Raw genomic sequence first — 26,561 nt, 5'->3', positions numbered from 1 at the left:
AGTCACTTTTTTCACTGCCATTGTAACTTTAAACGGTCACTAATGAACTGTTGTAAGTCAAGGACTACCTGTACTGTGAGATGGATGAATTTATGGGTGGGAATATTCTGGAGTCCAGCAATGGACTCCAAATTTTGCTTTTTAAAGGTTTACTTCTATTAACCAATAATCTTCTTAAAACCAAAATGTCTGGCATAACAACAAGAACAAAAAATGGGAAAATAAATTCTGCAACGAATTCAGTAATCCCGGACCAACAAAGTACCAAGTTGATAGCCTGACTGAGGAAGTGAAAAGAACATGGGAAGAAAGTGGTGACAAACTGCTTGTGTGTTAGTGCCAAGAAAGTTACATATGCCCATAAAAAATTGCCAGGAGTGGAGCTAAACCTGAGGTGACCTACAACAATAACTCTTCCTTTAATCAGGCCAAATGTAACTCTGTGGACACATTAAAACATATCAGTAATAAGAATTAATCAGAATAAATATTCACGTATACATGTTACTTTCTGTTTTAGGGCAAAGTACACAACTGATAATGGGCCTTCGACCAATATTTAACAATATATGGATATCATGATATTATTACTACATCCTATAAATCGGAGATGATTGACCTATGAGTCACCAGATGTCGCGTGATGGCAGCCCTATCCATCATGATCAGCTGAGAATTGCAATCCAGTAATATCTAAAAGTTCATCTCTTATATGAACGAAAAAGAGAAAAGGACAGATTAATATTTTTAACAAAATTAATGATTAAGGCACCAGGCTAGAAACCAGGAGACTCTGAGTTCTGGTTTCCCCTTACTCAGGAAAGTCATCCCAGGCAAACTTGGGCCAGCTCAGCTCATCTCACAGGGTTGTTGTGGGGAAAATAGGAGGAGGAAGTTGTGTTAGATCTGTTCGGCACTATTGGTTATTTGTAAAAATAAAGGCAGGGTACAAATAAATAATGGAATACTTGACTGAATAGAAACATTTCGTAATGTTTCTCTGACACAAGGGAAAAGTTACTCTTCAAAATAAGAATTTAAGGTAGTTTTGCAAGTAATAAAGTAGGAGATACTTTTCTGAGCTCCTGAGAACAGCAACTTTCTGCTGCTCCTCTTCCAAAAGGCAATTTAAAAGAGGGAAGGCAGTTTTTCTAGAAATTACATCAGGCAAGCTCTGTTTCTCGTCCATGCTTACAGCTACATTCTTTGGGACTGAGATGAAGCAAAGCATGATGGTAGCCTGAGGCAAAGTATTATTCAAATACAGGCTTGTCTAGCATAGTTATTGACAGCAACCCCTCTTATCTTCTACAAATGTGGATGTAATAGGAATGGCACAAGAGGTTAGGGCCATCAATTGGGTGATTTGTATAGGAGATTATGTGCTACTCAAATTCATTTGCAAAGATGAGTTATATTCGTGAAGGAATACATTGACATAATCATTATGGAAAGTGTCATAGAGAATGTAGATCTCATAATTTCTGGTTCAATATTAAAAGGTATTCATTGGAGGAAGCATATCTTGGATTTTGATTACTTGATTTTGAAGTCCAGAAGTACTGAATTACTGTAAAGAAAGAAAGTAGTACTCTGTACTATTAAATATGTTAGCGTGTGCTTGCATGTATTAGTGTATAAAATATGAATATGGAAATAAAATACTTCGTTTGGAAGTTCTAAGGTAGTTATAACCTTTACCTTTTAATTGCTTGATATATTCAGCCTTATTTTGTGTTTCAAATGTCCTGCCCTGTCTTAGATATCATTTATAATAAATTTGGGTGGGAGTGCGCCTTTGCATCAGGACATAGAAAGTTACTACTTGGAGTAAGTCAATTTTGGAATGCTTTTAAAGATTCATCTTTTTGGCTTTAAAAAACAGAAATAGATATGTAAACCATTCATGATATTTAAAATGGCAGAAAGTTTTGTATACATATCTAGTAAAGATGTTGAATCTGTTTTGATGTAACAAAGAATCTCAAGTGTTTGTACAATGTGCTTTCTTGTTTTGTTTACCCTATATATCACATCAGATTTTGTGATAATTTTAATATTGCAAAGGCTGCTTACAAACTAGAATGGAAGATTATGTACTATAATTCACCTAAGAGGAAGTTTTCCCGTTTCAGTTGCTAAAGGAAACTGGCACCCATGAAATTAAATGTTTGGGACAGCAATGCACATATTTTAAAACATCTTGATGGTAAAATCTTTTTCTTTAATTCATTGTAAATGGTGTTCCTTGTTATATTGTCTAATTGTAAAAAATAAATGAATTTGGCGATCAAGAAGGGTACTCTATTACAAACATTGTTTTATTAATGTCTGGTCTATTAGAATACAAAAAGATACACCTGAACTCTTCATCATCATTGTTATATTGTCTAATTGTAAAAAATAAATGAATTTGGCGATCAAGAAGGGTACTCTATTACAAACATTGTTTTATTAATGTCTGGTCTATTAGAATACGAAAAGATACACCTGAACTCTTCATCATAATTGTTACAGGCCAATTGTTGTGCAAGTAAGCAGTTCCCTCCCCCCAACCAAATTTGAGGCCTCAAGGTACTGTGACTTATATTTCCCATTAATTCTAGTTATCAAGACAAGTGATCAGAAATAATTATTAATAAATCTATTTGGAGGAATCAAGTTGGAGAAAGATGTCTAGTCTTTAATCATACATCTGTTGATTAAAAATGGATGCCATAATTTATATTAACATTAAAATAGACAGCTAGTTTGCCTTTGTAAGAAACACACGTATTTAGGTTTTATTGAAAGGTTGAAAATCAATTCAGAAATACTTTTGTAAGTGTTTAATTTAAGTTTGGAAAAAATGCAGTGATGGAAAGCTATGGAAATTTGCAGGGTGATATGTGTAAACTATTGCTTAATAGCACTAGCACTTAGACTTATATACTGCTCCACAGTGCTTTATAGCCTCTCTCTAGGTGGTTTACACAGTCAGCATATTGCCCCAAACAATCTGGGTCTTCATTTTACCCATCTGGCAAGGATGGAAGGCTGAGCCAGTCAAATTTGTTTCTTGGGGACAATCTTTATATCTATATATAGCTTTAACTGGCTGTCTTAGAAAAAAAGACGCACAATTCTTGCCAGTAGTGTACTCTCTGCAATGTCATATTGCTACAAGATATTTTATTATTATGTAGTCTACAAATTCTAGACTCAGAACACTAAAACTGACAAAAGATACATTTAGAGTCAATTGGGAGACAGATGGTACAGGTAGTCTTCAACTTACAACAGTTCCTTTAGTAACTATTCAAAGTTACGACAGCATTGAAAAAGTGACATCGCTATTTTTCACACTTACGACTGTTACAGGTTTCTCCATAGTCGTGAGATTTATGTTTGAAAGCTTGACAACTGGCTCACATTTATGATGGCTGCAGTATCCCTGGGTCATGTGATCATTTTTTGCAATCTTCTGACAACCAGTCAATTTAACAACTCCAGTGATTCACTTAACACATCTGGCAAGAAAATTTGTAAAATGGGGCAAAATTCACTTAACAAATTTCTCACTTAGCAACATAAATTCGGGCCTCAATTGTGGTCTTAAATTGAGGACTACTTGTGCACAATTCTGTTGCTCCCTTTGTCAGATTGCTTTTTTATCAATACTTATTGCTGCTGTAGTGATTCTGTATTATTTGGCTGGGTTTGTTATGCTTCCATCTTTTTACTGTGGGTGGCCTGGAATGAAACAGAGGATAGTGGGAGAGCTATGTTATGAATAAATAAATAACAAACGGCGCATCTTGGGCATCAACTCATTGAAAAATTCTATTTGCATAATTTTTCTTCCTCCCTCTATCCTATCTCTCTGGTAACCTCTAATTGTGGTGAATTCCTGGGTGGTTGTATTGAAGCCTAAATAACTTTGTTGAGCAGCCTGATTCTCTGAAGTAATTAGCAGTCTGTTACTATGTAAAGGAGAGTAGCATAATTTTGAACGCTAAACTACAGCTTGCTGGGAAATTTGGTTTGGACTGCCATGATGAAATTAAAAGGCTTACACCACTGAACTGTAATTTGTTAATTGCTTGACTAGTTCTTTCTGTAGGTGGAGAAGGCTTTGTTTCTTAAAATGTGAAAGATTATGAATAGTATTTGTGCTGAATCTGAGAAATGCATTGCCAATGTGCTTTTCAGAACCACAGCTCGGTATTCTAAGTACTATACTGAAGAGTTTATTTTAGATTGATGTGGGGAGGTTTTTAACTGGACTTCCTGTTTTCTTTCCAGATATTAATCTGCCCTAATTGTCCTGTGTTTAAACAGAGAGAATTGGACAAAGACACTCATGATAAGGTCATCTATGCCTTTTTAATCAAGATTTTTATAATTGCAAGTATAACTTTGAAAGCGTTCATCCTATTCTTTTTTTTATATTTTAGAATTTTAGATTTTATGAGTTAGTCATTCTCTAATGAAAATTTATTGTATTTTGAGATATAATAATTAAAATAGTCAAACTGCATAAAGAAGGAATGTGTGTAGGATTGTTTTGGAAGATCGGCAAGCTCAAATTTTGATTCATAAATGCATCTTCTATAATTAGCTTACAAATGTCATATCTGAAAATAACTGGTTTGACTTTGGAAGCTTGTTAGATCTTATTTTCAGTTGAAGATATGAACTATGAACACTCTTAAAACTTAACATTCTGGTAAGAATGCCCTTGTGGCATTCATTATTGGATTGATTTTAATGCAGAATTATTCCAATAGAAGAAGAAGTGAAAGAGGCTGCTGCTGTTTATTTCTATAATTTAGGAGGAGTTCAGCCATACATGATATTTTTCAGTTTTCCTTCAGGCAGAACTGCTTCTGACCTAAGATTATTTCTCTTAAACCTGTAATCCTGGCACATAGTTGCTTCATTAACTATTTTAGAGACATCTCAGTACATCACCTCTGTCTCATCTCCAGCCTACTCTAGAGGCAGCCTGAAGTTATCTTCTGTAATTTTCCTGCTCAGGTGATATTTCCCCCTTCTCTTGATACAGTTTTACCATATAAACAACCTACATAAATGCCTTAATGATGAGGCTAGACATTATACAGTACTTTCAGGCAGGGGTCTGCCCAAATCCTATTGATGCTTAGGCCTTCTGTGGGTATGGCCTCTCTTTGTGTGGCCATAAGAAACTGCCCCTTATAACTTATTTTACCTTGGCCTATGTTACAAACCAACACTTGTGTTGTACAGCCTTTGGGGAGAAGGGTTTGATATTTTTGTATAGGGGAACATTGATCTCGTAGAAGTCTTTTGGTTTTTTTAAATAGGAAAAAAATCAATTTCCTGTTCTCTTATTAAGTACTGCATTTTTTTTTAGCTGTAGGGCTCTTGATCTCTCAGGAGATTAATAATCTTATGGCAAATACATAGATGCATAATTCTTGCCTGACTTGGTGGGATGAAGTAAGAAGTCAATTCTACCGGAATCAATCCTATGAAGAGTGATTGGTGGTGATTTTCATGCCAATGGATGATGCAGGAGAGGAGGGCAAAGGAGGCTCTGGAAACCTTCCAACAATTGTTCTGAAATTGTCCTGTATTAAATCTCAGAGAATAGTATCACTCCCTGACTTCATTGGCGAAGCACAATAAACTTCAGTTGTGTGGATAGTACTAATCATATTGAAACACATTCCTGCCTATTTAAGAATAAAAGCTAGCCCATTAGCCAAATTATAAGGAAATGGAGGTAGAATTAGGAATAGAATACGCTGCTTCCACTGCTACCTGCACTAAGGTGTTTCATCCTACTTCAAGGGTTTCAGACCTAATCTTAATGATCACAAGTACCAGTTGAGGACTGGTTCAGTAATCTAAGATCCACAATCTACATGGTGCACAGTTATGACCATCCTGAAGGAAGAAGCAATGGCTATAGTAATCTAGATTGCCATTACCTCCAGATTTAAATTCTTCAATTAACTTTACCTAGAAACCCTTGAAAATTGCCTGGGAACTACAATTGGTGTATAGTCCACAAGATGATGGGTGCAAACTGATTCAGTATTGTAATCCTGATTTTGTGAGTAGTGCATTGGCTTTACATAAATTTCTGAGGGTAGTTCCAGGTGCCATTTTAACATATAAAGCTGTACAGGGAAAAGGTCTTAACGTTTCCTATGGCTGATCTGTCCCTTCTCCTTGATTGGAATGTTCTAGATTCTCTCACTTTGATAGATGGAGACTACATAGACTTAGAAGCAAGAATTCTATAATGCTGTCCTAATCTTGTGTAATGTACTTCTCCCTGGAATTTGGCTAATCCTCATTTTAGGCACCTTTCAGAAAATGTTTAGAACATAAACTTTCCATTAGACCTTTAGAGATTTGCATATGTGTTGTGCTTCTTGTCCAATCAGCTGTGGGCTAGTTACATTTTACTTTTTTAAAGAATTATGAAAACAATCTTATGTTTTTGTTATTTGATTTGTACGCTGCCTAGAGCTATGGAGCTGTGCTGGTATAGAAACACAGGAAATAATAATGCAAACCGGTTACTGAAATGAATATGCAATTTCCTTTTCACATTGATATATTAATAATGATTTAATAACTTATGATTTAATAATACTTTATTAAATTTGTATGCTACCTGACTCCCATCAACTCTGAGTACTTTTCTGGGCATATCACATATTGAATAACTTGATTATGAAATAAATGAAACACGCATCAAACATTGGTATTATTTATCCACACAGGCCTCTTTTTTATCATCAGAACCCATGTGTGGCTCTGGTAATTACTGGGAAAGATGTGCAAACATTTTTTAAAAAATCCGACCAGTGAGCAAATATTGTTTTCTGTAGTAGATTCATAATAACAAGAGATGGAATAGCTTTCTCCACAACTATCACCAGAGTAACAGAATAAAATGGTACAATCGTACCATTTTTTTCAAATAGTTGTTTAATTCAGTCACTGTCCCATGGTATAATCTTTTGCAAAAGCAAGAAATGCTAAAAATGAAATGTTTTTGAGAAACATGCCAGCCTTTTGAGAGGGGAAATAAAGGGAGGGGAGGATTGTGCACTTTTGCTATAAAAGCAGAAGGGAAAAGGCAGGTATGGGGATTGGAAATAGAGAATGGATAAGTGAAAGTCCGGATTTGCCTCTACTTTGGATTCTAATCCAAAGAATTCTAGAATTGTGTGTTTAGTTCACATTAAGACTAACTAAATTGAGCCTTCTTAGATTCATAGTTCAAGCTCTGTTTGAATGAACACTTGTCACATCCTTAAAATTGCTTTGGGTTGAGGTTAATGTCAATAATCCCATCAAAGGAAATCAAGGATAAATTAACTTTGTAGTCACAGTAAAGCAGCTTATTGTAATCAGAATTAATTCCTTTTCCTGTTTTTCTTTAACCTTCTACTTTTTTTTAGGTCTGTTACTCCTCCAAGAATGAAACATTTTTGTTTTGAATAGTGTTTAGATTAGGTATTCATTTAAGTTGTTTACCTAAATATTCAAATTTATTCAGGATAAATCTTCTCCCAAATATTTCTTTTTATCTCTGAAGCAAAAGTTTAAGAACCTTCCATCACATAATTTAAATACGTTAGAACGGATATGCTTTAATAGTTTGTGGGCAGTTTATGGCTGGTAATAAAATCTTTCTCCAGAAAATGTATTAAATGCCTCTTTGAACCTCATATATTGCAGTTTAATGAACCTTTTAGTTTCTGAAGTGCAAGATTTCAAGGAGTAGAAGAACGTATTGTATTTAGTTAAAAGAAAGACTAGTTTTCCCCCAACAATTTATCTTTAAAATGGGAGGGTCATCATAGGTTATCTAAATATGTAGTTATAGTACTGGAGGGGAAGAAATATTTTCCCATCCTAATTTTCCTTGGGAAGTAGGGCAGGGTGTCATTTCAGGTGATAAACAAAATAATGTCTTCAGATGTGAAAATGGTTTCAAAAGTTAAAGCTAGAGCCAATATTTGGGATGGCATAAAATACAAGGAACAATAGTACAATCAGTATAACACTTTATGTGATCTTGCTGCTCTTATACAGACATTTTATGATAGCAAAGAAACATTCAAAATTTTTGCTGAAATGTATGTATTAAATCTAGATTTAATTTTAGTTGGTCACAACTATCAAGTTACAGCCTATGAGCTGAAATCACAGTTGCTAAATCTATTTTTTGTGTGCAAAAATAGAATTATCTCTGAGGCACTGGCACTCCACAACAAAACTATGCACAACTCATCTAGTAGAGCCTGTATATATTTAATGAAATGTTCCCCCACTATTTTTATGGAGCAGCTTGATAATTTGCTCCAAGGTGGTTGGTGTCTTTCTGAAATGGAAATGGACCATTTCCATTTCAGAAACGTTCAGTCATTAAGGCTAAGGAACCAGTGAGAACTAGTTATATCTTGTATATTATTCAACAATATTTGATTATTCATAATATCTAAGACAGCTGCAGAGAGGTCTGAAATTAGCAGCCTCTTCTCATAATCTTCAGATAGAAATTTGCCAGATCAGTTCAAATCAATATATGATGCATTGTGAACAAGCTGAAGTCTTTGAATGTAAGGGGACTGAAGAATAAAGTCACATTTCAGGAATAACATACTGATAAGCGTATTGCATTGAATCTCTCACAGTTCAGTCTGGCTGACTTAAATATGAGGTCAAAGATCACTTAAATCAGTCAAAACAACAAATCTATTTGGCAGTGAGCGGAGTAGTTGAAACAAACCTCTGATTCCGACTATCAAATAGGTAAATGCTCCATGCTGCATCGAGAGCCCAGGATGGGTTGACTCCTTCCTATGATGTCATTTAGCTGAGTCTGTACTAAGATATAAAAGCCAGCCCTCGGAAGATACCCCAGCTTTTGACTCAGCTCCTTTCAGTCAGTAGCTGTGTCTCTGAAAGCATTCTGTTAGTTAGCACTCACCAGCGATCTTCAGTACTTTTTTTCCTCACTTCAAGCAGCTCCCAGGGCAGCTGCTCTTCCAGGAGAGCAGGGCTCTCTCTCCTGCAACGTGGGAGTAGCGTTGCCAGAGCGCTGTTCAGGCAAGTTGGGCAGCGTCTGTAGACCTCCCCCACGCCTGTGGTTTGAGCAGTCATAAAAAGCGATCGGCAAACCAATAACAGCGTCAGCCAGCTGATCGTGTGGCCAGATGCTGCCCTTTCCTTTGCTGACTTCGCTCGGGGCTCTTTATAGCCTAAGGAGCGATTCTTCGATATCGGAGCCTGTTTCCCATAGTCAGCAGCCATCTTGGATTGAAGCCTTCCACCACGAGGTGAGCGGCCATTTTGTAAGCCCGGGGGCCAATTTATACCCTAAGGGGCTAAATACAAAAAATTTACAAACAGTTTCTTTCCATCACAAGAGCCTTTTATTCTACAATGGAGAAAGATAAGGGTCAGGCAGAGCTTTCCCCCCCAAGTGGAGCAGTCTCTTAAGCCCAATAATAGAAAAAGACGTAGGCAATGCACCCAATCGGTCCAGAGGGAGGTGGCTGCTAAAATCAGAGCTAAGGCTCTAGCCCCTAAGAAGGCAACTCAGGCTGAGTTGAGGGCAGAAAAGCGCAGACATGCAGCCCTAGAGAGGCAGTTCAACAGAACTATTCAACAGAAGGGAGTGCAACTACAGCATGTTTCAGGTGATATCCTTGGGCCCCAGCCAAGCCCTCCCAGGGGAGGAGAAGTTTTCTATGAGCCTTTCCATCTTCCATCCTGGTTTCCTGAGGCTTTTGCAGTACAGCATGATCTGTAGAAAGGTTTGGCCCCCAACACCTTACGCAGGCAGGTTGAGGCCCTCTCCTTGGTTCTTTCATGGGGTTCGATTCCTTCCTTATCCCATCACCCTTCAGTCAGGAAGTTTTTTTGAAAGGGGACTTCCAACCTACACCCCTGGTGGTTCACAGGTATCCTTCCTGGGTTCTTCATGAGGTCCTTAGTGCCCTTACGAAGCCCCCCTGTGAACCCCTTAGAACATTGTCTTTCCGTTTCCTGACTCTGAAGATAGTGTTCCCCATTTCCATCACTTCAGCCAGGCGGGTATCCGAGCTTGCTGCTCTTTCCATCAGACAGGACCTTTGTTCCTTTCACGATGATAGGGTTGTCCTCAGTCTGGACCCCTCATTTCTTCCAAAGGTTAACACCTGTTCCACAGGTCCCAGGACATTATGTTGCCTGGCTTTTGCCCCCGCCCGCACCATGACTTAGAGCAGCAGTGGCACACGCTAGACGGAGGAAGGGCTCTTAGAATATACATTAAGCGCACTTCCTCCTCATTGGCCATTAGGCAGGAATTGGCTGAAGGCTTCAAGCAAATTCTTCGACCTCTGGAAAGGGCTTAGGCCCTTCTCCCTTCTCAATCTATAAGTTCCCTGCCTCATCACCCTGATTTAGGGCGAGACCTTTGTCCAAAATCTTTCAGAGGAAGAGGACTCTCGCCCAGAGCAGACATCCTCTGCATTGGTCTTCAATCCTTCTCTCTTCAGGCCATTACTCAGCAAGGCCTTGGTCACTGCCAAGCTGTCGCCAGAGGAAGTGGCTCCCGAGCCACAAGGAAATCCCTTTAGCCAGGGAGACTCACTCTTCTCCAAGCCTGTAGTGCATACAGGGGTTTTGCCTTCTCTCACTTTGCTCCTGGACATGGTCAAGGAACAGTGTGCTTCCCCTTCGGCAGGTCTTCACCCATCTTCTCTGGATAAGCGTTTCTACAATATCAGCGCAGCCCTGGACAATGCCCTGGCAGTGCCTTCTGTTGACATCCGGTTCTGGCCTTGTTCTCCTCTTCTGCAGAGATCTTCTTTTCATAAAATTATGATTTAAGGGCAGGCCTATCCTCTTTTTTTGTGCTCCATCTCTTTTATATCCACCCATATATACTAAGAGAAAATCTACTAACTGCAGAAATCCATACTGTTCCAGAATTTAAATTCTATATTTTGTCCCTTTTCTTTTTGAATTATTGGAAATTTGGTTGTTCTGTTCAATCTTGAAATGAGAAGACATTCGCTCATTTATGTAACATTCTGGAAGCTGCCAGTTGTAGTATTAGCAGTGTCATATCCAGGCATTCAGACTTCAGGTCCAGTTATTTGCAGACATTTTTGGATGGGAAAAGGTCCAGAATTTTGGGACCTCATAAAGATGCAGTGTGTGTGTCTTGGAATATAATTATTCCTTCATGCCACTACAAATCTTTTGGGAAGCTAGATGTCTCATCCTCAGTAGGTATTGAATTGAAACATATTAAGTTCAGACTTAGAATCATAGATTCATAGGTTTGAAATATCAAAAGTTTCAAGTATAAATGATTACAGTGAAATGTATGAAATAGAGGTATCATTAATTCCATAAGAAGTGTTGGAGAATAATTACTTCTATTTTTTCCATTTAGCTAGCTTGATAGATGAAATTTTAACAGGAAGAATTAAGTGTAGCAGACAGAAAATGATTTTGTTTATAGAACAGAAAAATATTTCTTGAAGATACCTACAACCTCTGTACAACCTGTTTGAATTACGTCCTTTATTAGGAAATAATTCAGAAATAATTCAGAATAGGTACATTGTCGCTTTTAGCTTTTCTAAGTATTAAATATCAGGATGTGACTCTAACACAGTTTTTAAATTTGGGCACATTTATACTCTTCCTTTAGAAATCTACTTAAATTAGAATATAAACTTAAACTGATAAAACTGTTGCCTTTTGAATTTTATGCAGTATATTTTGGCAAAGTGGGGAATTTTTTTTTGAAAAAACCACTCTGTAGAGTTAAAATCATTGATAGAGTTAAATATAAATTTTAAAAATACAAAAACTGGACTTTGTGGCAAACCTATTATTCTGAAATTACTCTTTAAATTTTCTAATTGTTTAAAATGTCCTCATATTAAAATTAATCAGAAGATTCAGTACTTGTTTCTGAAATTGTGAAGGAGAATGTACCCTTGGCCAGCTAATATCCCGAAAGTTATTAAGTTAAAAAGGATTGGATCTACTCCTGTGGATGACTTCTGACAGGACCACGGTAGGAAGAGGTTTAATCCTCCTGTTTCATTTGTCAGCAGCATATGATACTATCATCCTTAGTATCTTACAGGACTGCAAGGGGTGAAGGTTATAGTGTCGTATTTAATTTTGGGTGCTGTCATGTTTCCTTGAGTAGAATCAATTTGTAACCTGGGGCTCCTCCTATCTGAGAGCTCATCTGTTGCCTGGAATGCTGTAATATTGTCTACATGGGTTTGCCCTTGAAGGCCACTCAAATATAATGGATGTTATTGATTTGTCCATGTAAATACCACTACTCTCGGAGGTGGACTGGTGATCATGTTGCTTCTAGATGTAATACAAAGTGGTGGTTATTACTTTTAAAGGCTGGGTTTGGGATTTTTCCTGTCCGGAAGAGATGACTCTCTTTAGTTAGATTCCTTCTATAAGGGAGCAATATCTGCAGTGTCCAGCAAGTAGAGCATTCTCTGTTGTTTCCCCTCTCTGGAGCAACATTTCCCCAAAGACCATATTTGTTTTTACATCAGCTTTCAAAAAGCTATTCAAGAGACCTGGCTCTTTTGGTGTACCTTTTGGGTGTTTATATTTTGTCTTGTTCTTTTGTGCAGAAGAAAATTGTGTGTGAAATGTGGCTGAAAGTACCTGGATATTTTGGATCATATCTTTATTTTTAATTTGATTATCATATTGGTTATGTATCTACTAATTGGTTAGAATCTACTGTGATTGGAGTCATCTAGAAGACCTGCAAATAAATATATAAATAACTTTTAAAAATCGTTCTTGCTGCTTTTCATAATATATTCATATTAATAAGCAATAATTTTCATATTGCTTAGAATATTGCTTAAAAAAAGATGAAAAGTTATCTGAAATCCATAGTATGTGGTTTCTGTTGCAGTGGGTAGTTAAGATTATAGTTTCAGCATAATTTGTTTTCTTTTTTAATATACATTTAAAGCATTTGAGGAATAAAATAATACAAAAATGAAAAAATAAAAAAATAAAAAAAACACATCTGGCAAATAAAGCATTAGTAAACAAATATAATTTACTATTGTCACAAAACTGAAAATATATTCTCATGATCTTGAGAAATCCCAGAGCTCTAAACTATTATTTATTTTGATATCAGCACTACTGTTTCAGCTGTAAAATACATCTTAAACATTATAAATATAAAAATTAAACAATTATTACAGATTCTCAGTATAATCACTATTAAGTTCTAAATACTTTCCCATTGTATCTGGCAGTAGTGAGTCGAATAATTATAAACATTGAAATTGCTTCTTGGGACTATCTTTACATCAAATATTTCCCTCTTAGAACAGTGCAGGCTATTGATGTTTTTTCCTCCAATTTTAAAACCACACTCCTCTTTTAATCCATGTTCTCTCGATATATATTCTGCACATAGGATAAAGTATACCGTATACGTTGCATACAGCAGGAGCACCAAGAACTGGTTCTGTGGAGAGACGTTTTTCCACAGACCGGAGGGGGTGTGGTTTCGTGTGCTGTCTGCATCCCTGCATCCCTGCATCCCTGTCTGCTTTGCTTGTTTGTGCGGCCCAGTTTCTGGCATGCTGTGGACTGATACCAGTTCACGGACAAGGGGTTGGGGACCCCCGGTATATAGTACGCAATCTTTTGCTAACCTGGAGCTAAACTGTTTTGCCATATTACATTCAGATTGTGACTTCCTGAACCTTTTTATAGGTTTCACATGAGATTTTCCAGGCTTGCCATTTTTCTAAGTACAGGAAGTCCTCATTACACAGAAAAGAGTTATTTCGAACAATTTTTCACACTTACAACTGTTGTTGATCAAAATTCAGATGCTTGGCAATTGACTCATATTTATCACAGTTGCAGTGTCCCAGGGTCATGTCATCTCCGTCTGCAACATTCTGACAAGCAGAGTCAGTGGAGAAGCCCAATTCACTTAACAATCATATTACTAATTTAACAACTGCAGTGATTCACTTAACAACTGTGGCAAGAAAAGTCTAAAATGAGGCAAAACTCAATAAATGTTCCACTTAACAACTGAATTTTGGGCTCAATTGTAGTCGTAAGTTGAGGACTACCTGTACATTTCATAGCTTGATATGGTCAACACACTCCAAGGCCTTTCTGTAATCAGTGAAGCACATGAATAGGGTTGGGGTTTTTTTTAGATTCTTTGGCCTTTTCAATTATCCAGCACACATCAGCAATAATATATCTTGATTTTAAGAAAGATATCTTAAACATCTGACATTTCTTTTTTCATATAGATTTTTAATTTAATCCTAAACATTATTTTGCTAGCCTGTGAAATTAAGGATATTGTATAGTTTGCAGACACTATTAAGTCTCTCTTCTTTGGTTATGAATATGTAGGCTGACCTCTGCCATTGTCATTGTCCATATTTGCTGGCATAGTTTGATTAGAACCTTTATTGAATCTTGTGTGCCTTGCCCATATTCCTTCAGTTTCTAGAATTGCTGCTATGTGGTGTGATAAATCTGTGGCACCCTGAAAATATACCTGATTGCAGAAGATAAATAAATTACTTGCTTGCGACATGTTAACATCTGCAAAAGTAATGAGATTTGCAGAGTGTTTCCCTTTATGTTATGATTATATTATCACTTTTTAGAGTATAGGCAGATTCCAGTGTGAAGATTGTGATATAAATATTTACCAGTATTGCATCCTTCCTGTGTTGTAAACTTCCTGTTATCAGTTCATGTAAGATTTTCCAGATGAGAACTGTTTAGAAATGAGTTGAAACGTCCCCTTTAGCAAATAATGTTAATAATAACGGTATACTGTACTGCAGAATGATAGTTTACTTTTGAATGCTTGAGATTATTTGGCTGCTGAAGAATAATGTACTGATTTGCTAAAAAATGATATTTCTTCAAATCATATTGGTCCTTTCCCCCAAAATATAAATTATGGTTTTCTCAGTTGTAATCATATATTTCTGTTCTTCTAAAGAGGTGACATACTGAACTCACTGTCCTATTGATATTAATGTATGTTTGTAGTTAAAACATTAGTTTGAATAAGTTGCTAAAATGAATGGTGTTGGGGGCACAGTTGCTTGAGAATAATATTAACTTCACCAAATGTATTAATTAAACTGTACAGGGGTGTGTTAATTGTGGTCCTCCTGATACTTATGTATTATTCCCAGCATCCCACCAGAAGTCAGTATTGTATGCCCATGTGTAATGAGAATGATCATATGGAATTACTTTAGATTTAATTTTTGACAGCACATTGGTACAATGGTGCTAGAAATCCAAAGTTTAAATATCAGTGAGCTGTCTTCCAATACCTACTGAGAAGAACTTAATAAACAGAAGCATATAGAATAAGAATTGTTTTTTGTCAAGTTCACATGTTATCATGAATTCATTATTTATGCCAAAATGTTTATTTTAAAAAAGGAGAGCTGTGTAGACTTCTGTAAGATATCTGTCCAATATTGTCTCAAGAGATAGTCTCAAATAATGACACAAACTAGATTCAGCATAATGAATAATTTAATTATGGTTTATTAAACTACTATTGGTTGCTTTTCAAAATCATCTAGTGCTTCAGAATTCTTAGATTAGGCAGTATATAGAAATTTTTATAACAAAATAAAAGGGCATATGGTTTAGAAACTATAGAAAGCAGTTTCACACAAAATGGGCTATAATTGACAAAGGCTATTTGGTATGTGGCGGTGAGTAACTTCCATGTATCAAGCTGCTGAATCATTCTGTCTGGATTTTAGCTACATCTCTAAATTTATGACAATCTAAGCAAAAATTGAGTTCTCGTGATGAAATCAACACATTCTTCTTCTAAATCTAGACTCCTGACATTTTGGGGACTGGTGGTACATTAGGAATATCAAGAATATATTAAGCATTACTACAAAAATATCTGTGTGTCTTACCATTCACCCTAACTTCCTGATACTTTCTGTACAATGTCTGTGTAGCTTTATCTATTGTTGTTACTGTTATTATTGTTATTTATTTTCAAAGAAACCACTGGGGTGCAGCTTACTCTGTGTGTGCTCTCTAGCCAATTTGGTACTGATTTCTGAACCGGTTAAGTTTTTCCTCTTCTTCCAAAGAAAAGGCAGGAGGGTCAGGAGGCTTGAAATGAGTTTTGTAAAAAGTTCACAAAAAGGTGCCCCAAGTGGCTCACCTCCTCCTCTCTCCTGCTTAAAGCAGCTTTATTAATTCTATAAATCAGGAAGCCCAGAGGCATGTAATTACAGTACATGGATGAGTTCACAAACGTAATTTTTAAAATCTTTGTCCAGGAGTTCTCTCAGCTTTACACATTTGCAAATAAGAAGACTTGTCAGTAAAAATATGAATATGTGAAACAGATGTCTATAGAAGCTCCATTTATTTTACTAAAATGGATTTGATCTTTCACTTACATTCCTGAAATTTTGTAGCATTTTCTTCTTTTCCTTTCATTGTTATTCAGTTGCTTGGTTGGTTTCAAATCTATGACTCAATGGATAACATTTTACCAAGTTTTTTTTCTGAATAATTGTAGCAATGTACAGTCTTGGTTCATTCCTTACCCTGTTTTGAGCCACTCCGTTGCTCTATAGTCCATTCTAACTTCTTTGCCATCATAAAAATTCTTCAGCAAGCAGATAAAGTGGTATGGTACATATATTTTTAAAGGTTATACGAGTTTATTACATGTTTGTCTCCTTTGCAGCTATAACACACTGATGAGTTATATCAATTTGAAGTAGTTTAAGATTCTAAGATATTTTTCAAAACTACAAGTATTAAGCCCTCATCTAATAGTTGTACATTAAATTTTTATTCTAAAGTAAAGAATTTTGCAGTAGTTATTGTAAAAATATTGCTGTTACTTTCAATTCAATTCTTCATTTTGGTTTCTGAGAAGGAATGTGTACTTTTAACACATAGTGCAATGTTGTATTCTTTTGGACAGATGTTACCCTTTAATTACTGTATTCCTTTCATGGGAGTCATCCCACCAGATTTCCATTATACCATTAAAACATTTGCCCTTCTGTACTAAGAGATGAAGCTCAGCTTGTTTTCATGTTTCCCATATTTTGAGCATTACTGTCTGTGAAGTTTATGTTTTTTATGAGCCAGCATTCTTTCTGATTGTCCTTGAGTGGTTTAATACTCCATTTAGCAACATTTCCATTTTCTACAGTGCATAACTCTAAGGTCCTTAATTCAGAGTTTTTGTTCTACCTCAACAGGATTCAATAAAAACCCTCCTAATTAATTTTGCTTTGTCTAAAATACATTTTTGTTATTCTTTGTGAGCTGCAGCCCTTCGTATATGAGCAGCCTATCATTTTATTCCTCAGGCAATGGTTCCAGGATCCAAATCTTTCCAGCTGCCACATTTTGCATAGCTAGTCATTCATTTGCATCATTATTTCCTTCCTTCCTTCCTTCCTTCCTTCCTTCCTTCCTTCCTTCCTTCCTTCCTTCCTTCCTTCCTCTGGGATAGTAACAGATGATAATACCATCAGCTTCCTTCCAAGATTTTACATATCTGTGATAATATGTTTATAGTTGTTATTTACTATTATTTACAGAGCCAGTTTCATCTGTAGGATTCTGAAAACTTCTTAAATCCTTGCTGCACAGAATATATTCTATGTTTCTAGCTTCTAGTCCATAACTCTTAACCTCTGCATTGGCTCCTCTGTGTCTTCCTTCTAGAGAATTGCTTTCCCAGTCAATTTCGCTTGTTGAGCCTTTTTTCCTTGAACTGACAAATCTTTGCCTTTTTCATCAACTGTGGTTGCTCTCTGCTGTAGGGCTTTGACTTTTTTTTCAAAGACATTTGCAAGCTCACATTTGCTGAAAGTATACCTGGGATTGTTTTTAGAATGGAAGAAAAACATGCTACAAGTAGTGCAGTTCATAATCATATATTACATTAGCCAGCCGCATGCTTGACTTAACAGGAAAAATTGTTATGGATCCCCCTGATGTATAAGTAAATTCCTGTCAGGTTTCCCTCTTCTCTTGCTTATTATTATAAGTATATAAGGAAGTTTATTCATTGGACTAGTCTGTATCAGATTTTTATTAGTCAATTATGATATTTTTTAATTTTTTGTTCAAAAGTAATGGTAAAACATACTATAAGCTTAAATGTTTTTTCCCCTTTCTTTCTTGTAGGGCCCAAAAATTGAGCAATGAATAAATTACGACAGAGCTTCAGGAGAAAGAAAGATGTCTACGTTCCTGAAGCCAGTAGACCACACCAATGGCAGACAGATGAAGAAGGGGTTCGAACTGGGAAATGCAGCTTCCCAGTTAAGGTAAATTAAGGTTCTCCATTCTTTTTAGGCTAGTAAACACATTTGGATTTTTGAGAAAATGTCTGCATAGAAATATATAAAAACATTCCTTTTGCATATACAAACACAAAACCCCTTTCCCTTATTTGTTCCATTTTGTTTGATGTCTGCTGTCACTCTCAGCTTCCTAGACCAGCTGTTGCTTTTTCTTTTTCTTTTATGAACTGAAAAACAGCAGAGAGTAAGCTGAGGGCCTAAGAGAAGAGGCAAGTGAGGAACAAATTTGTGATGGTGTCTGTATTTATGTGTGCATGTGTGCGAGAATAAGTGTGAACATATAAGAACAATATATAAGAATTAGGTAAGTGGATGAGAGAATAGGGGGAACTAGAAGGAGACTTGTGTGTTTGTGTGTGACTGTGTTTAAAGACACAAGCCTTCTTTCATTTCTACGAATGTTTTGGATTCATGTTTAGGTCTAGAGATTGTATTGCTTTTCAAAAATCATTTATGTTCCTTTTTTAAAATAAAGAATAGGAAGACTGGGGACTTGCCAGGCACTAGGAGTTTTCTGGCTCTGAGTATTGGATTGCTATCTCGGAGGTGCATATATACAGATGAGGTTTATACATTGTATTAAGCCCCAATTTAATTAACTATAATGTAGTTTATTGGATGTAAAGCACAGCTGCCTAGGTTTGCACAATTCCATGGTGTATACCACAATTTAGAAATCATGATGGTTGATTCCCATAACATGTTTTAAGAAAAACATAAATTATAGTTTAAAGCAGGAGTTCTTAGACCGTAAGTCATGACCCTCTTCCAGTAAATATAAGGTGGATCATGGATTACTTGGTACCTGGAAAGGTTGAAAGCTGGATGGACATTTTGAAGGAAATGCAGCACCTTCAGAACTCTGATTTCTCGCCATGGCAGGAAGAAGGGAATCCGTGTCTCATGTGATACATAGCTGAGAAAAGGGACAGGTACAATGTGGTTGCCTTTTGCCTTGGAAAGAAATTAACACTGTGACTGGAATCCTCTGACAAGAGGGTTGAGAGTTGGTATGTTTTGTGAATGTAGCCAAGGTGCAAAATTGGCGATTCCAACCTTTGGTTATCGGAAGGGTTGAAAAACAAGCAGGGAACACAGCATCTGCAGAAGCTACTATGATAAAGGAAACATGCTTCCGAGACCCCACCAGGTGACCCTGTTTTACTGACAGACCTGGAGTGTGCCCAGTCTGCCATATTCAGTAGGAATACTGAAGGTAATATGCTGCATGCTATGTAGTACTTTAAAGGTGACATCTGACATTTTGGATTGTACCTAGACAATTACTTGGAAGCTGGTGCAGCTCTCACACAGCAGTGGTATTACATGAGCATATCAAGATGTGTCCACTGCTAACTCTATTTCTGCATTCTGGCCTAGCTGTACATTCCAAATGATCTTCAAGGGCAGCCCCTTATGTGATGTATTACAATAGTCCAGTTGGAAGGTAACTTAGGAATGAGTAACTTTGAACAGTGCACCTCAAACTAGGAAAGGGCTCAACTCATGCACAAAATGTATTTGTGTAAAAGCTTTCCTGGCCATGGATGCTATCTGCTTTTAGAGCTGACCCATGAGTACAACAGAACCTGCAAAGTGTGCACCAGCTCTGACTGACAATATCAGCCCAGCCAGATGGAAGTTGCTAGGTATGGGAGACTCTAAATCCACAGCCTCTCAGATTTGTCAGGACTGAGCTGAAGCCAGTTTATTTTATCTAGACCAATGTAGCCTTCAGGCACTAGGAAAGCATCTCAGTGACATCACTTGGGTATTCTGGAGCAGAGACGTACAGCCAAGTATCATCAATATACAGATGGTACTTTATCCTGTGCCAGTGAATTATATCCAACAGCTTTATTTACATCTGGGAAGAGAGTTGAGCCCTAATGCATTCCATAAAGCAGAGGTCTTCTTTCCTTACCAACAATGACTGGAATGGCCTTGGATGAACTGCTTTCCATTCCAGGTTCCTTCAACAGTTCCAAAGATACCATGATTAATGGTATTAAAAGCTGCTGATGGATCAATTAGGGCTAAGATGGAGGTGTACCATTGTCATCCTGGGCCTGTAAGAAGTCATCCACAACCGCAATCAATGCCACTTCGATATTGTGTCCCAATCTGAAGCCTGACCAGTGAATCCAGATTATCAACTTTAAGCTGTAGCCTACCTCCATCTTGACAATCTTCTGCAAGAAGAGAAAATTGGACACAGGATGAAAATTGTCCAGCGCTGCTGTGTCCAGTGTTGATCTGTGGAGTAGGAGACAGATCACTGTCTCCTTCTTCCCTCTTCCAAGGAAGCATTCTGGATCCAGAATGAATTATCATACTGGAAAGCTTATTTTGTAAGCCTATTAATTGAAATACTGTTAACCTTCTGCCATGTTCAGAGGGTATTTTAATAAAAGTGTCCCTGTCTATTAAAAAAATGTTCTTCGTTTGCTAGGATTATAAAAGCTTCTGCATGTCTTTCATTTTAATCAGAAATATATAGTTTTACATAAAACGTTAATTATAGAAAATTGCTACCAAAGGCAGAAAGCGTGATTCACACTAAAGAGTGATAAAAATATATATACTTATTCTGTTTCCCACAGGGGGTCCACCTTCTCTGTGAGCAAATTCTTCATATGCCTAGTGTCTTGAAATAATTTCTGATAAACAGAAGTAACCTTTACATTATGCTCCTAACCCTGTTTTGTTTTTGGTTTCTTTGGCATTTTGATTACTTCACATTTATTTATTTATTTATTTGATTTGTCAATCGCTTACAAGATAATAGGTAGAAGTATATACATAGTTATGAATACATGAAATGGGCACATATAAGAAAAATAAAAGAAACAATAGGACAGGGACAGTAGGCACGTTGGTGCGCTTATGCATGCCCCCTAGAGACCTCTTAGGAAAGGGGTGAGGTCAATAGTCTAAGGTTAAAGTTTTTGGGGTTTGGGGAAGAAACCACAGAGTCAGGTAGAGTATTCCAGACATTGACCACTCTGTTGCTGAAGTCATATTTCCTGAAATCAAGTTTGGTGCAATTAACCTTGAGTTTGTATCTATTGTTTGCTCTTGTATTGTTATGGTTGAAGCTGAAGTATTCATTGACAGGTAGGACAACTGCAATGTATGATTTTATATACTATACTTAGATCGGACTGAAGGCAGTGTAGTTCTAGGTTTTCTAGGTCTAGAATTTCAAGTCTGGTGGCATAAGGTATTCTACAACGAGCAGAGGAGTGGAGAACTCTTCTTGTGAAATATTTCTGGACTTTCTCAACTGTGCTAATATCAGATACGTAATGTGAGTTCCAGACTGATGAGCTGTATTTGAGTATTGGTCTAGCAAATGTTCTGTATGCTCTAGTTAGTAGTGTGATATTACCAGAGGAAAAAGCTACGTAGGATTAGGTTAACAACTCTTAATGCCTTTTGGGCTATGTAGTTACAGTGGGCACTTAGATCATTAGAGATGAGTATTCCAAGGTCCTTTACAGAGCTTGGATCGTCAACAAGGTCTTGACTATTCAGCTTGTATTTTATTTTCTGATTTTTTTTTGCCAATATGTAAGACAGAGCATTTATTTGTTGAGATTTGAAGTTGCCATTTGTTTGGCCATTCTGATACATAGTCAAGATCTTTTTGAAGGGTAGCAGTATTGTCTGTGGTATTGAACAGCTTTACATCATCAGCAAAGAGAACGCAGTTGCTCTTAATGTGATGACAGATGGGAGGAAGTAACAAATGGTTCCGTTAAAGGAAGCAACTTTAAAAGGATGCGAAGGGAGAGTACACTTCATAACAACCTAAGACAAGCTGGGCTGATAGAAACCAGCAGATTTCTTTAACACGAAGGTTTTACAGCAGGGGTCCCCCATCTCTCAGCACTACTGAGGTGTTCAGAACTGGGCTTCCCTTGAATGTTGTCATCTTATGGGACCTAAGAAGCTAGAAAAAGTGCAGAGAAGAGCAACCAGGATGATTAGGGGACAGGAGACTAAAACATATGAAGAACGGTTATAGGAACTGGGCTTGGCTAGTCTAGTAAAGAGAAGGACCAGGGGAGACTTGATAGCGGTTTTCCAATATTTGAGGGGCTGCCACAGAGAGGAAGGGGTCAATCTATTTTCTAAAGCACCTGAAAGCCAGACAAGGAATAATGGATGGAAACTGAACAAGGAGAGATTTAACCTGGAAATAAGGAGAAACTTTCTGACAGTGAGAACAATCAACCAATAGAACAGCTTGCCCTCGGAAGTTGTGGGAGCTTCATCACTTGAGACTTTCAAGAAGAGATTGGACTGCCATTTGTCAGAAATGGTGTAGGGTCTCCCATTTGGGCGGGGGGTTGGAATAGATGACCTACAAGGTTCTTTTCAACTCTGATTATCTGTTAATCTGATTGAAAAGTTTGCCCTTTCTGTGGCAGCCCCATCTCCCTGAAATTTGGCAGTCCCACGCTCTTTTAACATTCCTAAAAGCACTCAAGGCCTGACTTTTTCCTCAACCACTGGGATAGGGTGAGCTTCGTGAAATGTATCTGTTGTGGGCTTCATGGGAAAGTTTAGTTATGGCGCCAGGTCTTCGGTTTTAATATACAACTTTTATTGTACATGGACGTGGTTTTATTTCTTGATTGCAAGACATCCAAAGTTTGGTACAAGATGGCAGTCCTATTTGATAAGAAATTACTTTCTAGTATTTGTATTTGTGGGTTTCTTTTAATGACAGATTTATTCATCTATATGCATTTCCTTTTGTAAGGGTATTATGTATCGTGAATCTATCTGTACTTTCCTAAGCACTGTCTTTTCATTTCTGTGAAATGGATAAGGCAAATGTTGGTCTTTTGGATTTTGATCAAGAAAGTGCAGCTTATAAAGAGTTCTCTTTTGGCTGCTATTGGATTACATGGCTATAGACAGACAAGAACAGAAACAATTGTAATTCAGGATCCTACATTGAAATACAGCAATGCATGGTTAAAACTAGGATGTATAAGCCATGATTTAACATTGGGGCTTGTTTCTCAGAGAGACTATGGTACTTCATCTGAGACAGATCACATTAAAATAAATTATTGGCTCAGCATTTGATACAAATCTGATTAAGGTATAAACAAAATGTAAATAAATATGTGTATTCTCTCAATTTTCACAATGGTTTCTTTTGTGAAATGATAAAGCATTTTATGAAAACGAATTTAGATTATTGTAGATTTTGAAGAGGCGTGAGGAAAGAAGAACTGTTAGAAAAGACATAGTTGAACAAATTTATGTTCCTTTGCAAGTAAAACTACTTTCACATTTGAATCTATAGATTTTGCCCCGTGGCATTTCTTTGTACAACAGTGTTATAAAATAGCTTTGAGTAAGGCTGAACATTCTAAAATATCTAATTGTAATTTTAATCCACATAGACAACTATATCTAGAGATTAATTTTGTAAGCCCAACTGGGATGCTTCTTATTAAAGATCACCTGCTTACTCTTTGCCTGAATACACATTAGGGATATAAAGCTCTTTGAATACGAAGCCAAAAAGGTGCTTCAGGGTCAACATAGGTGCACATGACCCACCTATCAGTGCTTTTGTGAAGAAACAGTTTCTTTTTCCAGCCTTTCCCAGTAACAGCATGATGCAATGAAAAGTCATGTTTGAGTTAAGGAGAGGCTGACAGCATGCCCTGGGCCATTTCGATGTTGGCTTCTTCAAAGGCATATTTTCCTGAGATTGTGTTGCTACTATGGGAACCAGAAAAAGATGCAGTTTCTACTATGGGAACCAGAAAAAGATGGAGGGGGACACCAATCTATGCAACATGCACAATCAAGCCCCCTCAAAAGCATTTCTTTGGCTTTGATTGTAAAGTGTAGCAGATCCTTAGTTATACATTGCCTTAAAACCATATTATAAGTCATTGGTTTTGTATCATCACTATGGTTTGTAAATCATGGTTTATGGTATTGCATTAGATATGAACTTACAGATTTCATTGATTCAGCAAAACAAATCTTAGATTAATGTAGATTCATCTAAACCCAAACTATTATGGTTTGAATGCTTGATAAATGAATATTCAGTTTAAAAAGCTAGCTTTGTCAGCTTTTTGAACAATTACTAGATTTCTTGTTTCCCCCAAGTGATATTTATCTTCACTTTCCTTTTAATAGTTTTACTTCATGCAATCCACATTATTTCATGAAAGAGGCACTAAACCAAGGGTGTCAAACTTGATTTCATTGAGGGCCTCATCGGGGTTTTTGACCTCGGGGGCATGGCCGGGGGGGCATGACCAGGGTGAGCATGGCCAGCTTGACGTCACTAGTGTCGGTGGCACCTGTGGTGACCCAGGTGGGGCTGGGGAGATCCATTGTCTCTAGTGGAGGAAGGCAAGACCAGGGAGAGGGTCAGATCCTTGCCCTAGGCAGTGGAGGGCAAGCAAATTTGTTTTGTTCATTTTGAAAATGGCCTCCTGCAGCACTCTGCCAATAAAAACGAAGCATGGGAGTGCCACACGCACCCCTCTCGAGCTCTATTTTCAGCTGTGGCAGCCTCTTGCAGCACTCTGCTAATGAAAATGGCCACCACCAGGTTGTAGATCAGCACCTGGTCGGCCTGGGCCGGGCCGAGGCACTGCGGGGCGGTCCTTTGCTGTTTTCAGGGCAGCTCCGCGAGCCAGATTTAAGCACCCCAAAGCCAAATCAGACCCCCAGGCCTTGAGTTCGACACTCCTGTACTAAACCTATTGAATAGAAGTTCCTTTGTTTCACTCTATTTAGAATGCAGGTAGTCCTTGACTTACAACCATTTATTTAGTGATTGTTTGAAGTTACAATGTCACTGAAAAAAGTGACATGACCATTTTTCATATTCATGACCATTGCAGTATCCCCATAGTCACATGATCAAAATTCAAACTCTTCGCAACATATGATGATTGCTGTTTCCCAGGGTCACGTGATCATCTTTTGTGACCTGACAAGCAAAGTCAATGGGGAAGCCATACTCACTTTACAGCTGTGTTACTAAATAAACAACTGCAGGGATTCACTTAAGGGACTATGGCAAGAAAGGTCATAAAATGGGACAAAATTCACTTAAAAACTGTCTTGCTTAGCAACAGAAATTTTGGCTGAATTGTGGTCATAGGTTGAAGACTACCTGTGCTCACTTTATATCTGACTTCACTTAACTTTAGAGTTGATTTAAGTTGACTTAATAGCACTGAGGAAGAATGTGATAAAAAAAGATTAAAAACTGATACGGAGGTTTTCATTTGTGGCAGAAGTCTTATTTTTTTCTCCTCTCTTCCACACTACTTTTCTAGCATTGTGTTTGATTTAGCATTTTTGAGAAGCTTCATTGGTTCATAAAAAGATTTATGTAAATAAGCCTTTAAGGAGTGTTGCAATGAATTCTGTACTAGAGACTTTAAAAATTTAACAATAATTAGAGTCACAAACCCGCCTGCCCTCAAATAAAGTATAGAAGTTAGTTTGCAGTGTTTAAATAGATCACGAGGCTGGCCAAGAAGGATTTTAAGAAAGACAGGGAAAGAATGATTATAATAGTGTTTTTAAAACAGAAAATTAGTTAAGGCAGCAGTTCTATTCATTAGTAAGATGCAAATAGAATGCTTCAAATTCTGGAAGGAAAATATTTTAACTTCCTTTCTGTGAATTTGTGAAATAGAATAGAGTCTATTGCAGTATTCAGTATGCAGCTCAATTCACCTGATTTTGCTGGGCATCTTTTTTAAAGTGAGTGATCCAACCAGTAAAATTGTGTTCTCTTGTTCCTACACTGGTTTGCTGATCTTTAGTTTTGAAGTGTTAGGCCTGCCAATTGCTATTCAGGCAAACTAGTGAAATGTAAACACTACTATTTATGATTGACTTGATTGGAAAATACTTAATTCCCTGAATTGATTGGGTTATAAATTTAAATTATTTACAAGTATACAAATTGGATCTGTATATCCAACTTTATTTTCCATTTTTCTTGGGTAAGGAATATGCAGGATATTAATTAAATAAGGAATATTCTATTTGCTCAAATTTAAAAAAACAGTTATGCCTCTGTAAACTCCTTTAATTTTCTGACATTGCTGCCAATGT

At 37.0% G+C, this 26,561-nt stretch overlaps 1 protein-coding gene across 10 annotated transcripts in view; it reads left to right on the top strand.

Annotated features, from left to right (window-relative positions):
* Positions 1 to 26,561, top strand: part of NUMB (NUMB endocytic adaptor protein) — a 72,280-nt gene that overhangs the window by 18,584 nt on the left and 27,135 nt on the right. For 9 of the 10 annotated variants that reach the window (XM_087921758.1, XM_026709146.2, XM_026709159.2 and 6 more), the window contains exon 2: positions 18,256 to 18,398. In XM_087921758.1, coding sequence (XP_087777884.1) covers positions 18,273 to 18,398 — 126 coding nt within the window. In that variant the 5' untranslated portion in view covers positions 18,256 to 18,272. Of the gene's footprint in view, positions 1 to 4,329; positions 4,351 to 18,255; positions 18,399 to 26,561 lie in introns of those variants that run through there. The other variant, XM_087921756.1, reaches the window with a different exon arrangement.

Source organism: Pseudonaja textilis, chromosome 1 (genome assembly GCF_049901715.1).
Source record: "Pseudonaja textilis isolate UNSWEBS1 chromosome 1, rPseTex1.2, whole genome shotgun sequence".
In the NCBI taxonomy this organism is placed as follows: domain Eukaryota; kingdom Metazoa; phylum Chordata; class Lepidosauria; order Squamata; family Elapidae; genus Pseudonaja; species Pseudonaja textilis.
Note: the sequence above shows the minus strand (reverse complement) of the source record. Positions and strands in the feature narration are given on the sequence as shown.